Genomic DNA, 16,495 nt, shown 5'->3' with positions numbered 1-16,495 from the left:
AAGTAATATAAAATGGAGAACAACGTACGTCACAGATACCGACATATAGTATTGACATAATAAGAGTAATATTATGAAAGGAAAAAGATAAAAAAAAAAAAAATGGCAAGGAGTTGAGAAGAGAGTAGCTTGGAAATTATGAACATTGCTTGAGATAGATGGTATTAGAAGCAGGCATTAGATATCCATTTTCTAAAGCCGTTATTGGATTGGAGATGACGTATATATATAGTTCTGGAAATGATTATGGACAAGTGATTTGAGAAGGGAATTTTTGTGGTTCATCATGTCCCTGCTGCTGCGCCATGACCAAGGACTTGTAGATATGAACAATCATCTTCTCATCATACTCCTTCACGGGCTTAGAATTCACCACTCCGAGGGCCATGGACGTGGTTGCGCTTCTGCCACCGTAGCCGACGGCAGAACCGCTCATGCTCATGACCTTAGAGTTGGCCACCCCAAGCATCATTCTAACGTAAGAATCCCTCAGCCACAGCAAGAATTTCTTGGGCGAAGGGATTCTGGATATCCTGATCTTACGGGACACCTTGATCCTCCATGTCCTACGCCTTCTGTTGGTGGCGCCGGTGTCGGTGGTTCCAAGCTGCTCCACTTGCTTCTTGTGCCTCCTCCGCCACCAATTGGATCCATTTAGTCTATGGTATCCCCCTCTTCTCTTCCAGTACCTCCGCATGCTTTCCATTTCCTCTCTTCTTACAAAATTGAAGGAGAGAAATGGCGTAGGCGTGGGTGGGTGAGAAAGTAAATGGGGTAGGCTCCCTAAAAATTTTTGTTGTATTCATTCATTTGAACACTATTAAATAATATTTTAATCCAGTTATATGAAAAAAGTTACATATAGTATTGGATTATAGGTGGGAGGTGTATTAAATGAATGACGGTGTATGTGTATATGACTTAATTGGTGATTGCCATATATTCTTGTCATAGTCTGATGCATGTCACTTTCCAGAAAGAAAGAAAGAGATCGAGTAGGCTGGGGCAGCAGTATCCCGTTGGACTCTAATGCTTTCTTTTATGGGTTTATGGCATCATAAATTCCATCATCCTCTTTGTAACTATCCATCCATACATAACCTAAACTTTTTTCGGTTTAATAAATGTATGTCAACCCAAATTTCACTCTCTTACTCTCACTTATCTTATTCACAATTTTAAATCTCTTATACACCTTTCATAAAAAAATACAAGCCAATATTTTTTATAGAGAAAAGTAAAGGGTTAGTTAATATCAATTTAAATACAAGATAAAAATAAGAAGAATATAATAGTCATCTAGTACTTTTTTTTTTAAAAGAAAATGCTAATAGAATATTATTAGTTAACAGAGAAAGAAAGAGAGAAATTAATGGATCAAGATCTTTCCTATAAATTAAATGAAGGACTACATACTATTGAAATGAAAAAAATTGACACACACATAAAATCATCCTTTTAACTTTTTAATTAGTACGTATGTATTAGTAATGTACAATTGTACAAAGATGATAGTATGCACTGGTAGTCTACATAAATGATATTGACTTATGAACAGGTGCTCTTTTTTATGCTCTACTGGTCCAGAGATATTAAAGTGAAAATTAAACCAGTACTATAAGTCCATAATCAGGAATAATACGGAGTATGTATCGTTATATATGTTAATAATTAAGTTAATTTGACGGTGCTGTTGATGAATTTATAATTTAGAAGGCAAGAATATATAATTGAAAGTGGTGGAGAAATTAATGAAGCAGCAGAGCATAGAGCAAGGTGGGGTAGCTAAGCTTAAAGAAAATGGACTTTTTGGAAAGATAAATATTGGATTAATGAAGTCCGCAGGAAATGCATGGACTCTTTGTTGCATCCTCCATTATTGATCCTTCGGTTGGAAGTTGAGGTGGTGGGATTCTGCCCTTGCTTGAAGTCAACTTGTCCTTACACTTTTTAATATGTCCCAATCCATATCTAAACCCCTTTTTTTTAAGAACCTTCAAAGTAATAATTAACCACACTCCATCTACATATATGAGACTTTGAGAGACATTGACACCCCTCCCTTTATTTTATATTATTATTTTCCTTTTTGGTATTAAACGGAAGCATGCTTTTTTTTTTGGACTGAAAGATTAAACTAGTAACGTGGTGCTTTGAGTGCTGTTGATGTGTGCCCGGCCCAAATTTAAGTCATTGTTGCTGCCTATATGTTTTTTCCATCGGTCCATTTACCACATACTACTACTCGAATCTTTTTCTTCTTGGGCCTTGGTCCCCGTTACTTTACCAAACAAAAAACTCTTTTTTCTACTTTACATTTCTTGTCCCAAATAAAGTAATAATAAAATCTCCTATACGCGACGGATTAGTTTTTTATCCGTGGATGGGATTAAAATATACAGTAGTGCTACGTTACCAACTTTTTATCTGCCAAAATCTGCCAACTTGAGTTGGGCTGGACATGAAACCCATCTACTAAATAAAGCCACATCTAAGTTAATCATGGTTTAATCCTAATTTATCACGTGTTGGTAATAGTTGGCAGACTCTCTCTTGGTAACGTATACTTTTCCTAAAATATATCGTGAACAACAAAAAAAATTAATAAAAAATCAACTAACTAATTACCAAAAAAAAAAATCAACCAACTTGTTGGTGAAGCTGTTAGATGAAAATAATAGATTAGACAAGCATCTAAATTTTCTCTTTTTTTTAAACAAAAAACTGAATACAATAAGGTGAAGCATCAATAAAAAAGTACTAAACAGATAAAATAAATTAATTTCTAATTATTTTTGTCAAAAGCCATCAATAACTCAAAAAAATACTCCTAATCGACCTGTTGACTACTCCTGCAATACCCGTTTCTTGATTTCGGAAGATTTTGTCATTCCTTTTTAATCAAGTGCTCTAAATGATAACAATAAAACCAAACTCACCAACATTCTAGCAATTCGATTGCACGATTAACCCATGAACCACGTAAACTGACGGTCATTCAGCTCTATATCCACTAATTTCATATTGCTATTAACACACTAGCGCCTTTCATTTCTTCCAACTGCACAACCTCATTAAAAACACCCATGTAGTAAAGAGGAACTTGACATATTCCTGATAAAAAATTCAATTCTTTCCACATAGCAAGCTTCTCTTTCCTTGTATGCGTACCACACACCAAGCAAACCGCACAAATGAAAATTATTATTTATCAATTCCTCTTTTATACACAACCATCTCTCCCCTTTGCAACAATTATTCAACCTAAACATCGTATCATCCCACATTATTAATAAACCTCAAGAAGCACCTTCCAATCCCACAAATTTCAAACCCACCGCATCATTATCCCAAAATTGTACTACATCAAATTTATTAATCATCTCCTTTTTTATCTCTATCAATCCTAACATATTTACATTATTTTTACGCTTAAATTTTTTTACCATTTTCACTTTACAACACCCCCCTAAACCCCTCATATTCCACGAACTAAAATTATTTAAAATTTTTATTACACACCTTATTCTGATTTTTGGGGTGGCTCCTTCTTGCTTTCTCTTTTTTTTTTATTCGCCTTTCTTTTTGTGCCAATACTTCATTTTGAGTTTGAAAAATAACCATAATATCCTCGTCCTCGTCATATAAAATAACTCCTGATTCAACCGCCAGATCCCAAGCAGCCTTGTTTTCAGTCATATCTTTATCCCAACTTCTTTGGTGCTCATCTTGATTAGTCTTACCATCTGCATCCTGCTCTAAGTCTCCCGAATCTTCTAAGTTCCTTACAGTCCCTTGATCTTCCAACCCAGTTTCCTCCACCACTGTATTTTCATCCTCTAAATCTGAATTCTGCACTGCATCACCCTTCATCAGACATATGTTAACATGCTACTTACCACTCCTGTCCAAACTAGCATGGATCTCATTAACTACACTTGGTGGAATGTTTCTTTCCGCTGTGTTGTTCGAACAATTCTCTGCACCTCTGCCAATCTCCTTTCCGACTTGATTCAACTAGTCGGGTGCATCAGATGTTTCACGCTCCTCCCTACCCTCCACGCCATCAAGCTCAACGCGGACATTATCACCTCCGCCATCAGCAGCAACTGACTTCTATGCTGCTCCCTGATCTGCCTCGTCAGCGCTGTTCACCATAGCATTAACCCTTCGCAAACTCCATAACCAGCCACGCCTTTTTCTTCACCGTTATCCGCAACAGCTAGCAAGAAGGCCCTTTTGAAATGCACAATGACGTACTTTCTGTCGCACTACACATCAATTTTGCCACACCTCACTAACATATTGGCCTTATATGCTTCAACCTAGCCCCAACTAAACTTTTGTTCAAAACCAAATCAACCCCTTTTTTCCGTTTATCCCCATATTTTCAAGTCTCCATTTTTTTAATGATTGTTTCGTTACTGATTGTTTGAGATCTCATAAATTTTGCACTCACCATAACTGTTGGATACATCGAAGGATTATCTATGTGCGTTTTCAAAAACCCTCATGCCACTCATCCAAATCTTCCATGGTAATTACCTTTCTATTCTTGTCATGCTCTGCCTTCCGTAGCCCCTGTGGTATCATTACCACCGCATCCCATCCCAACTCCAACGATGAGCTTCTAGTTCTTTACTTTTATGGTGTTTCAAGACAACTCTCCCTTTCTCATTCACCTCAATATCTTTTTCCTTAATTTTTTTTCTATTTTCCATCAGGAGACTCCTTGGCATCTTTATCGTGCGTAGTGATTCTTTTCGGACATCAATCCTCCTCCTATACTTAGCTTACCCACAAAACCTCTTTACTCTTTAATCGCATTCCATTAATCTCTTTGATGGCCTTTAATACCCCTCCTTTTGTAGTATACCTGATGAAAGCAAACAGATAAATCCGGCCATACTTCTCCTTACGTATAAAATAGATATCATTTATTCTTTCTATCCACTTAAACATATGAAACAATTCATTTTTTGAAATATTACCTGGTAAATTAACTACAAAAATTGTGAGCAATTTATTCTCCAATTAGAGATACGCTTTCCAGTTCTAAATTCGTGGATCTTTCTCAACATAGAGCTGTCTAGCTTTATCCCGTCTTGCATTAGACATAGATGGATTATGGATTCTAAATTCTCTTATTAGAAAGATAAATAAACTGAAAAAATATGATTGAAGAATTTTCTTTTTAACAGAAAAAGTAATAGATGTGCCAATTACCTAACTAAAAACTAAAAAGAGTATTGAGTTAGATTTAGATTTTTTGTTATGAGATTACTCATTTCTAGAGTTAGTAAAAATCTTTTTGGAGAATTAGTTTTTGGTTTATTGGGCTAAAAGATAAATAATAAAAAAAAAACAATAATAATAAAATCACAATAGAAGTAGTTTGATTTTGTAATTACGTAGCACTAACATAATCACTTGCTGAATAAGATATATAAGAAAGTAAAAGGGGCTTAGATAATTATCTCATCCTTCATGATTCAACAAACGGATATCCCTTTAAACTTTCGTTACAGCATCATGCCATCATTCAATTCATTTGATTCAACTAACATATACCTACATCTAGTTAGACACTTAAGAACGAGTAGTAAAATTAGATGTATATTTATATATAAAACACCTGCTTTTGGATTGGACTAGGATGTATTTCCTCATCTATTTTGGTTACGGAAATTAAACATGTGAGTCCAGTACAAATATTCAAATAAGGTGAAATAGCTAGAAGAAAAAATTAACTTAAATAACTGAGCTAAGTGAACAAGTAATAAAGAAAGGGCACATAAACTAAGCAGAGAAAGTGACTGGGAAACAGCATGGCAGAAAATGGCACCATTCTTTCTCCATTGTTGTAATAATTAGGAGGAGCATAGCCGCCTGATGAGGATGGCGTTCCTCCCGGAAAATAGTAAGATCCCACCGGATACGGAGGTGGATGTGGCTGCCCTTGCGTCTGTCCACAATTATCAGGACATGTTGGTTGGGGTGGCGGTGGGGGTGGGCATTCAACAACCGCTGGCGGAGGAAGTGACGGTGGTGGTGGCGGCGGCAACGAAGGTGGCGGTGGACACTCTACTACTGCAGGGGGAGGTGGAGGTGAGAGGGGTTGACAGGGATTGTCGCATTCAACGCACATTGTGCATGGAACAAGGTCTTTTGCCACCGTCGTTGTTGAAGTTGCTGAACTGCATAATTCTAGTACAATTATCACATAGGAAACCAAAGCAACCAAATTATTATTAGTCATCACTTTCCGATCCATTGTTGTTGCAAAATTGAACTTGATTGCTAAGGTTTGGACGAAATAATATATATACATACAAGAATATAAATATGCAGTAGTGTAGGGTTTTTAATTTATAAGGGTATATATATATATATATAGATCGATTTTTGGTGAGTGCACCATTTTGTCGGTGTTTTATCTTCTACGCCATCGTTTCATCATCAAATCTTGCAATCTCAGCCATATGATGAATCATTAAAAGTTGTAACTATATACATAATTGTTGTTTAATTAATTTAATTCTTTTGAGATGAGTAATAATATAACGTTGATTTGCAAAGTTGGATCCGGAAGTGAAGCGGCAGATTCTATCTTGGTAAGATACATGCCGATAGATATTAGAGATATATATATATATATATATATATATATATATATATACTGGGTGCATCCATCCGTGATCCATGCACATCGCTTTCCCCTGCTCACATGATCGTGAATCACTGCTACTAAACAATGCATAGAGCAATATGCAACGTTTCGGTTTTGGATACATATACATGTGCTCAGCTCTTAAATGTCATTGCATTCAATACAACTATATATTACTTAGGGGTGTGCGATCCTATAAAAATACCGGTAATGTTAGAGGGAAAAAAAAGTTATAACTTGTCTTATTTATAGATCTATTTTAAATTGAAAAATCTGCCTACATGAAATAGTTAAATGAAATAGTGCAACTGATTCACCCATTTTGACTGGGGCAATATATATCTAAGTTGTGAACGTGCTTGAATTTAATACCTGTTTGACATTTTGAATATTGTTCTTTTTGTAATTATTTGAGGTTGTATGATGTAGCGTACTAAACGATTTACATAGATTGAGACTTGAGAGGTGTCCTTATGTTATGTGAGGAGTATGCATATAGAACACGTTGACCGACTACTGAAAATTTCAGTCGCGTTGGTACCAAGCTAATTCATTTGTATTATGCCACGTCACAGTAGTACATCTATGATGTATCCTCTCTTCTTTTTATATTCTTTGGTCTTCGTTTTCTATCATTAGTGTGAAGATTTGTATATGATGCAGTAAATGGAATTGAATTGAATCAATAAAGGATGAATTGAGAAGGAGGTGAAATCAGGAAAGATGAGAGAGTATACGTTATCTAAATATATATCATATTATGGAGTGATTGAAGTGTATTCTTGTAATGTAAGTTAGCTGTTATTTATAGAAAGGCTTGTAACAACTCTTTAACTAATTTAATACTCTAGAATAATACTTACTCTTCTAATAGTTAAGCTAACTGTTTTATAGTGGATTACACCTCTTTTTGATTTTGATTCTTTATAGCCCCTTTCAAATTAAGACTTAAGAGTGGAATATGAACACATTCAAAGTTTGGTATAAATTTTATCAAAAAGTGTAACAGAGTGACTTTATAAATATATCCGCTACTTGGTCTTGAAAAGGAATATTAGTGACAAACAATTTTTTTTGAGTGACTTGATCATGAACAAAGTAGAGATCTAATTCAAAGTGTTTGGATTTGCTATGCAAGATAGGATTAGCAGCAAGCAAACAAGCACTTTAGTTGTCACAATACAAGGTTAGTGGAGCTGTGAGTGAGAGGTGCAATTTTGTAAATAGATTCTGTGTCCAGATAAGCTCAGATTGAGCTGCTGCTAGTGCTCTAAACTCTGCCTCTGTACTCGATCTACTTACTACATGTTGTTTGTTGCTCTTCCAAGCAATTAAATTTGTGTCAAATAGATAACAAGTACAACCAAACAATTTAACAAATTGATAATCTGATTTTTGATGAAAAAGTTTTTCAAATGATGAAAATTAAATATGATCTAAAACAGCAGTGGAGAGTCTATTAATTATATACACATACAGCTGTTTGGAAGGCATCATCCCAGAATTGTAAAGGTAAGGCAGCAGTGGCAAGTAAGGATAGACCTACTTCAGTAATGTCTCTATGTTTTCTTTTCACTATACCTTGTTGATGTGTATAGGGAGATGCTAACCTATGAATAAGACCTTGTTCTGTTAAATAAATGTTGAAGGAATGAGATAAGAAATTCTGAACCATGATCTGTTTGCAATGCTTTCAGTTTATATCCTATTTGCTTTTCAAAGAGAGTTTTATAATTCCTGAATGCTTTCAGTGCCTTAGATTTATTAACTAAGAGTGAAATAGATGTATACCTAGTGTGAGCATCAACTATAGTATCTATATATCCATTTCTAGGTTTCTGATAGACAAATTCTAAGGGATAAGCATACATAAATGTAGAATCAGTAAAGGAAAATTGATGTAGTTTTGCCATAGAATAGAATTCACACACTTATAGGAGTAGAACAAATTGAATATGTAATATAATTTTTGTTAAGATCTTCCAAGACAATTTTAATAGAAGGATGACCTAAACGTTTATGCCACATATCCACAGAATTATTTGAACTAGTAGTAGCAGTCAATGCTGTTTTATTTGTTACACACTTAGAGATAGGAGTAATCTGTGTAGGTACATTTAAATTGGGAAAAACATAAATACCATCTTTAGCTATCCCTTGAAGTAGGTGATTCTTGGTAGCCTTTTACAAAACAATGTTGAGGCCAAAATTTTAAAAAACAGCATTATCAGCAGCAAACTTTGATACACTAAGTAAATTGAGTTATTTGTAGCACAAGTAACAGATGATTCAATTTGAACGAAAGATCTGATTTAGAATCATAAAGAATAGATGAACCTGAATTAGAAATGTGAATACCTGGATTATTACCTATATACAACTGGTCTGAACCTGTTTGAAATTCTACAGATTGAAAAGATTACTTGCTTCAGTTGTAATATGGTGGCTGACTTCTGAGTCAGGGTACCAAGCTGAGTTTTGCATTGATGAAGAGGGTGGAAGTGCAGTTAAGAATGCCCTTGGTTGATGGAAGGAAGAAGGTGGAGCTGGTGGTTGATATGATTGAGCTGACGATGAAGCATTTGGTGATTCATAATTCTAATCAAACCGATAATAACAATTCCAGGAAGCATGACCAGTTTGATTGCGAATTTGGTAGAATAATTGATTGTTTGTATTATTGAATCTATTTTTTCATAAACCTGCCACCTCTTCCTCTTTTTGGTGGATTCTTCTTTGTAAAATTCTGATTTGAAGGCATTGTTGATTTGAGATAAATTGACAATTGAGATTGAACGATCTAGTCTTTTAGATCGATTTAGCATTTCTTCATATGCAATAAAAAAAAGATTCAGCCTCCACTATTGTAATTTTTTTTTCCAATTTTGACATAATTGAACCAATGTAAACATTAAGTTTATCAGTAAGACTATAAAAAATGACCTATATGTAGTGATCTATATGTAAACATTAATTATTTGCATCTAATTTGTCAAAAATTACAGACAAAAAAAAACTTGAAAATAATAGACGCGTTTGCAAGGATCATTGTCATTGTTGTTAACAATTGGCTCTGAATACCATGTGAAAATTTACATATGATGTAGTAAATGAAATTGAATTGAATCAATAAAAAATGAAATGAAAAGAAGTTGAAAACAAAAAAGGTAAGTGCGTTCATATTATTGATTGAAGTGTATTTTTACAACGCAAACTAACTGCCATTTATAGAAAGACTTATAACAACTCTCTATAGCTAACTTAATACTCTAGATAATACTTACTCTTTTAACAGTTGAACTAACCGTTTTCTAGTGTATTAGACCTTTCTTGATCTTTGATTCTTTAGAATTAGAGAAATTACTTTGATTGATTAGGCATTACATAGAGATTTAAAAATCTTCGCCGCGAAGCTGTCTAAGTCTCCTGGAATGAGGGGCATCAGGGTCACCACGCATAGCATTTTGCCGCCATATCTCAGTGGCCCTCCTCAGAGAATCCTCCGCCGTGTCCAGCTGCTCCGGCAGCCACACTATTACACCGCCACTCCCCGCCGTCCTATCTGATGCACGACTCAAAGGGTTCCTCGTGTCCGCGATCTCCAACTCCGACAAGGGCGACGCCTTGTGGTCTTTGAAGTAACCTCTGTCATCCTCTTCCTGTTCCTTCCGGCTCTTCTCTTCCGGAAACGGAGCTTCGTCTATACCAGCGGTGCAACTCGCTTCTTCCAACAAGGAAGCTTTCGAACTCTGCTGCCGCTTCTGTTGAAGGCTAGGCTCCAATGGCTGGTTCACTCCAGTGCTCTTCAGTTTGGAAGATGGTTCAGTTGGAGATTTTGGAGTCGCAAGAGGATCGTCCTTTTTGCTCGATGCATGATCCGTTTCCACAAACTTGGTGCTGCTTGTATTATTACTCTCTGTACCCTGCAATATTCATATGAATAGTGTTAACTACTTAATTTTGATAGAGTAATTTGAATTTGGTGTTATTATAGATTACTTTGGGTGGTGATTGGTGAACTTTAGGTCCAGCTTCTAATTCTCCCGAATGAACTTCAGGGTCTGCTGTTCTGCTACGTGTGGCGGAGCATAAGCCTCGTTGCCATGATTTCCAACACCATCTTCTTGCTGCTGTGTATGCTAATGCTACCCTTGATTGCATCTTCTTACTTGGGTTTGGTAATTGACAGTGCAATGTTTCTGTATTTGGTTGTGGGTGCTATCACTTTAACGAATGATTGTGGGATGAATACAACACTCCTCGGACTTTCTGGAATTTCCTCCAGGACACGTGTTCCAACCTGTTTACGTGGCATGCTTTCTATGATGCCACGCAGACTATAATTAAGTGATGTCTTTTCTAGAATACTCTCTGCCTCTGGAATGTGGAATTTACATAATTTAAATTTCGTCATGATTAGTGGATAAACTCAAATCATGTTGATTGTCATCTAGCGGCAGGTACGCATAATAGAAACTTATAGACCTTATTATTTAATGTCTAATCAATAAATTAAGCCAGTCTTCCCTGTTCCACAAATTTTCTATCCCTTTAAGATAAACCACCACTAATATGTCTGCAAAAATCTATCCGGTGCTGATAATTAATAATTAATAATTAATAATCGTTAATACAGTTTGATTTGACAAGCATAAGTTTTGAAGCAAAGAATTTTTACAATTAAACCCTGTGGGAGGGGCAAGATTTACTAGTATCTAGTCCATACGATACATGAATTTGGGATCGGTGGGCAACTCAGTGCCCAGAACAAAGCGATTGATATTATTTTGTCTGCAATGAAAATTGATAACAGTGTATGCAAAAGAAATTAACACAAATGAAGAAACGTTTGGCATTTTGTGCTTTACAACCATTGATATGAGTAATTGTGTGAAGTTATTCTAATAAGCACAAGAAAGGGCCATCAACAATATAGCAGCCTCTTCTTCTTCCTTTAACTTGAATTGACTTCTTCCATGTAATGTATAAGGCTCCAAATTGCAACCAAAATCCACTTCATCATCATGCTCACTTGTTGCTCTATTATTCCTCTTCCTGCTTTTCTTTGCTCCCCCTTTATCCAGGGCTTTCCTCCTCTTCCTGTACCTTAGCCCACATGCATTGCAAAGAGACTGAATAAAAAGTAAAAACAATGAAAATCAATATCATTAAATATCAATAGTCCAGAAATACTGAAAAATCTTGGTTTGTTTGCATACCCTAGGGCCATCTGGACCAGCCCTCCATAGAGGTGTGGTGGTTGTGTGGCAATCGTTACAGCTTCTGTTTGATACTGCTCCAACTTGAACTTCCATTATCCTGTGTCATCATGCTAATTATTAGTTACTTTGCTATTGTTGTTCTTGATGTGATACTAAGAACTAAGGAGGAGGAATAAATGAATGAGTTCCAAGAGAAGCAAAACAAGATAGAGCATCAGATTACTCACTTGATCAAGGTTCAACAATAAAGTTGAATCCAGAAAGAGGCAAAGAAGCCTTATAAGAGTCAATCAGCACCACCAAAAGCTTCTTTCTGATTGAATGTTAATACTTCAGGGCTTTTGGCTATTGACCACTGATTCTCCTGTTGCTACTACTCAGAAAATTTGCACGTTTAAGCCAAGTGAAAGTTTGGAGAAAAAAAAAAGGAGAAACTAGAGCAAGGTCTAGAATACTATAACAATAAGGATAAGACCTCTTGTAATATGTTATATATACTTTCCAGATCGACGGCAAACAGGACCTAATATACAATTAAACCCTTATTTCTGAAACAGTTAAATTAAAATATAAGTACATGTGTGCGGAAATTTTGGTGATCTGTACAAAATTTTAAGGGATGTTCCAGTAAAAGGACAAAAAGAAACAGGAACTTTTCTTTTTCTTTAATGTAAAATAGAACTACAGTTAAATAACAATTATAATAAAAATAATAAAAAGTTCCTCTATATACCAAGCATAAATATACACAAGCATAAATAATTGTAGACAATCATTATTTGTTAATAATTTGTGCATTTCCAACAAACCCTTGTCTTTGAATGAACAAAGAATCCTAAAATTTATATTCCTTTGGCCACTAAACTTTTTTGAAAAATAATGAAAAGAGAATAAAGAAATAAAAGGTAGTTGCTAAAATTGGAATCAGTAAGTTAATGGTTCATACTGGTTTGTCTTAATTGGTTGAGCTTTGACAATTCTTTTTGTGTTTGTGTTGAAGCATTGACTCCAATAGTTTTTACAAGCTAATTTTATATTATCATGTTAGCTAGAAAGAATGTGTGATAATATACGGTTTTAATACAGTATCTACAGTCAGATACCACACGGCGATGATGATGCTAGTCTGGCTTCAAATGAAAGGCTCCAAAAGAGACAGCTATGCATAAAAGATGCAATAACAGACAATGTCCGACCCATATATTTGGTACCAAACGTCACCAACAACTTATAAGCATTGATTTTTATATTATAACATTCTTCAATAATGTTTACTTTTTGCCTTTTAATCCCACTGAGCCAACCCCAATAATTAGAATCGTCACAAATGGAAATGACAAAACAGTCGGTCATAAAATGCGAGCTCATATTGTAAAACACCAGCAGCAAACAAATTTAACATATTGTTGTCTGCACTATAGTGGCTATATTTAGTTGTTTTGCACCGAGAATATATATCAAGAAAACACAAAATATGGAGCCGGTACTCTTGTATTTATAACATGGAAACTTTACTCCTGTGATTAAAAACATGCAGAAACGACTTGAGTCTTGAGTTGATCAGATATTATTTAATATTTATTGTTATTTGATAAGATACATCAGATTCATACCAGACATATATTGTATTATATTGTCATACACTTTGACCCTTCACATAAAACAAATAGGAAGAATACAGTTACCAACATAGTTCTGGATTCCCCTGGTTCTTCTAGCTATGAATTTCAGAAGTTTTAAGGGTGGAACAATGGTTATATGAAATAAATAAATAGTAAAGTAGAAACAAAGATATAATGAAATTCTAACGTTTCTTGCAACTTAAGCAATGTTAGGGAAGTCTAACTGAATAGAATATGGTGTTGTGGTCTATCCCACTATTTGGAGTGGCATTCTGTGACAAAGCCACAAGCGCCGCAACAAGACCCGAATTCCCTGCAAGAGATGGTTCAGTGTAGTTATAGTTGGAACGCAAGTCATTGAAACCATCAAGCTTATCAGGACCACCAACCATGGCTCCTACAATCACATTTGGATTCGGTTTCCTTCGGTCCCTCCACTTCCATCCACCACCACAACCATACTTCTTCCCCTTCTCACTCATAATAGATGCACCCATGTGGTGAACTTCTTCAGGGTACCTCTCTCCAAACCCAACCACATAGCTCATCTTCTCTGGATTCTTCCCAAGTATGTAATCCACCTGAGTCCTAGCAAAATCCTCCAATGCTTCTGAACGGTAGAATTTACCTCCGCACATTATTCCAGGTACGTATAAGGCACCTACCTTGCACACAACAATGTGAGTACTATGATACTATCACATATTTAAAATATAGTATAGTATAATTAGCACTAGTTACCCATGTAATCACTATATAGCTTAGCCAAGAATGCTGCGTTCACAACGTACTGAAGAGGGCGTGGATTTCCATGGTTTAACATGATCAACCCTCCTTTTGTTCTGTTAAATTTGTTGGAATTTGGGAGATAAGAGCACACTATGTCATCGATTTTGTTTTGATAATTTTTCAATACTTGTTCGTAAGGATAGCCGTAATCCAAGAACATTCTCAAGCGAGCAAGAAGCAACGCAGCACCGGGAAGCTTGTTGTCCCAAGAAAGCACACTCTGCCGCATGGAACCAACTTTCTCATCCAATTCAGGACTAGTAATGAGATTGAGGTAGGAAGAATTTCCGGTAGCCAAGTACATCCATGTTCCGCCCCACAAGAACTCATCCCAGAAGCCGCTCGAGTTATAGAGAAGCGAAGGCGGATCGGCCCCGCCAGAGTACTTGCCTCCTAATCCTTGCGTGGCGAATCGGAAGATCACGTCTGCTCCGTGAATCAGTTTCTTGGAATAGGCCTCGTTATCATGGAAGACGATGGATGCAGCTGCTAAAGCGGCTGCGGTTTCCGCAGCGAGAGCAGGGCAAGTGGTGCAATGCGATGCAGGCCGAGGGGATTGGATTTCCTCGGGGCGGATCCAACACTTGTTGTTGTGTTTGGTCGTGGGTGAAGGTAGTTGGGAAGCAACGGTGGTTGTGGAGTTTGCATAAGCGGTGAAGGTTTTGAGAAGGTAATCGGTTCCCCATTTGATGGTGTGTTTGACATGATGAAGCTCAAGAGCTGATTCGTATTTCTGGTTGTATTCCAGTACGCTCCAACTTAGCATGGTCATGGCGAATGCCGCCGGGAAATTGTACTTGGTGGAGTCACCGCCGTCGTAGTAGCCACCAACCTGCTCGTCTTTCAAACACGAGTCACCCCTCCATGAAACATTGTTGTTCAGAGGCAGTTTTCCAGCTGCATCAAAACAAAAATTCCCTCTAGTAGTATCAACTAAATAATGAATATAAAATACATATTAAAAATAAATAAAATAACACGTATATAATTAGGTAAATAAATATATAGTGACTGATTTTTGTTAGTGGAATATAGAATGATACATTGCTGGGCGTTGAAGAAGAGGAGGGCCTTGGGGAGAGCAAGGGTATAGTTATCAAGAGTGGGGGAAGATGGAGGATGATAATGTGGCTTGAGCTTGATTATGAGAACGATAATGGCGGAAATGGTTACAAGGCAAACAAGTGTGGAAATGGAACTCTTATTACAATAGGAAGATGATGACATGGACTTTTCAAGGATGTCCGGTCTCCGCAGCCACCTTTGCTTCACTTCATCAGATGGTGCTTCATACGGCGCCCTATCCAACCCCCTCCTTCGCCGCCGGAACTCTTCCTCCTCCTCCTCTTCTTCTTCTTCTTCATGCCACAGACCATGCTCCTCAACGTTTATTTCCAGTGGACCACCCCATATGTTGTGTTTTACCGACATCCTCAATCCAAATTCACTGATCATAACATACGCCACCACAATCTTTCGCTTTCATTTGTATGCAGTAGCGTATATCAGGATCACTCTTATCTTTTCACCATCAATCTTCATTATTCTGTCTAATTAAATAAGGAAATATTGCCCTGCAGATTTCATTCTACTTTGATTCTTATCTTTCCTGATTCTCTTTTTTAATTTTGGTACATACTTGGTGTTTCTTCCTCATTTCGAATGCACTCAACCGTTTCTCCTTGATTAAATTCCCTTTATGGGATCAAAGATCCACGAATATTTGAAAAATAATAAAAACTAGTTAAAATCAGTTTAAACTTATTTTATTTTATATTAATTATTTTTAAAATAAATATATAATAAATAAAGAGTACTGTTAGAGAGTCAATGGTCTAAGTATACAATAAGTTAAATCTTGACTTTTCGGATCTAGAGCTCTGATATCATGTGATGAAACCATTCATTCCAAAAACTCAAGCGGATAGGAAAGGTAACACTAATGGTTATATCTCTAATACTGAATCGAATATCCCTAAAACTCCATTCTACATTTAGACCATTGGCTCCTTATACTTTCACATAAATAAAATATAGGGTTGCACATGGATCGAATAATATCCGCATATCCGCGGTACTTATCCGCATCCGATCCGAATTTTGCGGATATTATCCGATCCTCGCACTATAGTCGGATCGGATTGCGGATTCGGCAATGATATTCGCGGATCCGATCCGCAAATCTGCATATC

At 36.3% G+C, this 16,495-nt stretch overlaps 3 protein-coding genes, 1 long non-coding RNA gene and 1 other non-coding gene across 5 annotated transcripts; 1 reads left to right on the top strand and 4 right to left on the bottom strand.

The window, feature by feature from the left end:
* Positions 1 to 244: 244 nt before the first annotated feature.
* LOC112805246 (uncharacterized) lies at positions 245 to 697 on the bottom strand. The gene has a single exon (XM_025847648.1). It carries the CDS (start codon positions 695 to 697, stop codon positions 245 to 247), a length of 453 nt encoding a protein of 150 aa, XP_025703433.1.
* Positions 698 to 7,316: 6,619 nt separating this feature from the next.
* LOC112695762 (uncharacterized) lies at positions 7,317 to 9,529 on the top strand. Its single transcript, XR_003150515.3, has 2 exons — positions 7,317 to 8,182; positions 9,080 to 9,529. It is a non-coding gene; the product is annotated as an uncharacterized lncRNA (long non-coding RNA).
* Positions 9,530 to 9,822: 293 nt separating this feature from the next.
* LOC112695760 (uncharacterized) lies at positions 9,823 to 10,980 on the bottom strand. Its single transcript, XM_025748221.3, has 2 exons — positions 10,670 to 10,980; positions 9,823 to 10,593 (listed from the first exon to the last, which is right to left on the bottom strand). The coding sequence occupies exons 1-2, from the start codon at positions 10,829 to 10,831 to the stop codon at positions 10,063 to 10,065; spliced, it is 693 nt and encodes a 230-aa protein (XP_025604006.1). The 5' UTR covers positions 10,832 to 10,980; the 3' UTR covers positions 9,823 to 10,062.
* Positions 10,981 to 11,406: 426 nt separating this feature from the next.
* On the bottom strand, positions 11,407 to 12,930 carry LOC112695761 (uncharacterized). The gene is made up of 3 exons (XR_011862851.1): positions 12,120 to 12,930; positions 11,890 to 11,989; positions 11,407 to 11,802 (listed from the first exon to the last, which is right to left on the bottom strand). It is a non-coding gene; the product is annotated as an uncharacterized protein (transcript).
* A 518-nt stretch (positions 12,931 to 13,448) lies between these two features.
* LOC112695758 (endoglucanase 25-like) lies at positions 13,449 to 15,946 on the bottom strand. Its single transcript, XM_025748220.3, has 3 exons — positions 15,347 to 15,946; positions 14,256 to 15,200; positions 13,449 to 14,175 (listed from the first exon to the last, which is right to left on the bottom strand). Exons 1-3 carry the CDS (start codon positions 15,756 to 15,758, stop codon positions 13,724 to 13,726), a joined length of 1,809 nt encoding a protein of 602 aa, XP_025604005.1. The 5' UTR covers positions 15,759 to 15,946; the 3' UTR covers positions 13,449 to 13,723.
* Between the last annotated feature and the right edge of the window lie 549 nt (positions 15,947 to 16,495).

Source organism: Arachis hypogaea, chromosome 6 (assembly GCF_003086295.3).
Source record: "Arachis hypogaea cultivar Tifrunner chromosome 6, arahy.Tifrunner.gnm2.J5K5, whole genome shotgun sequence".
Classification (NCBI taxonomy): Eukaryota; Viridiplantae; Streptophyta; class Magnoliopsida; order Fabales; family Fabaceae; genus Arachis; species Arachis hypogaea.
The sequence above is the reverse complement of the archived record's forward strand: the minus strand, read 5'-3'. Positions and strand labels throughout refer to the sequence as shown.

What these genes read in the sequence shown, in the direction of transcription:
- LOC112805246 (XM_025847648.1), bottom strand. Translation starts at nt 697, where the DNA reads ATGCGGAGGTACTGGAAGAGAAGAGGGGGATACCATAGACTAAATGGA.
- LOC112695760 (XM_025748221.3), bottom strand. Translation starts at nt 10,831, where the DNA reads ATGCAATCAAGGGTAGCATTAGCATACACAGCAGCAAGAAGATGGTGT. An exon ending in TTCACCAATCACCACCCAAA is followed by an intron (nt 10,594 to 10,669) that starts GTAATCTATAAT and finishes TGAATATTGCAG; the next exon opens with GGTACAGAGAGTAATAATAC.
- LOC112695758 (XM_025748220.3), bottom strand. Translation starts at nt 15,758, where the DNA reads ATGATCAGTGAATTTGGATTGAGGATGTCGGTAAAACACAACATATGG. An exon ending in CTTCTTCAACGCCCAGCAAT is followed by an intron (nt 15,201 to 15,346) that starts GTATCATTCTAT and finishes GTTTTGATGCAG; the next exon opens with CTGGAAAACTGCCTCTGAAC. An exon ending in GCTATATAGTGATTACATGG is followed by an intron (nt 14,176 to 14,255) that starts GTAACTAGTGCT and finishes TGTGCAAGGTAG; the next exon opens with GTGCCTTATACGTACCTGGA.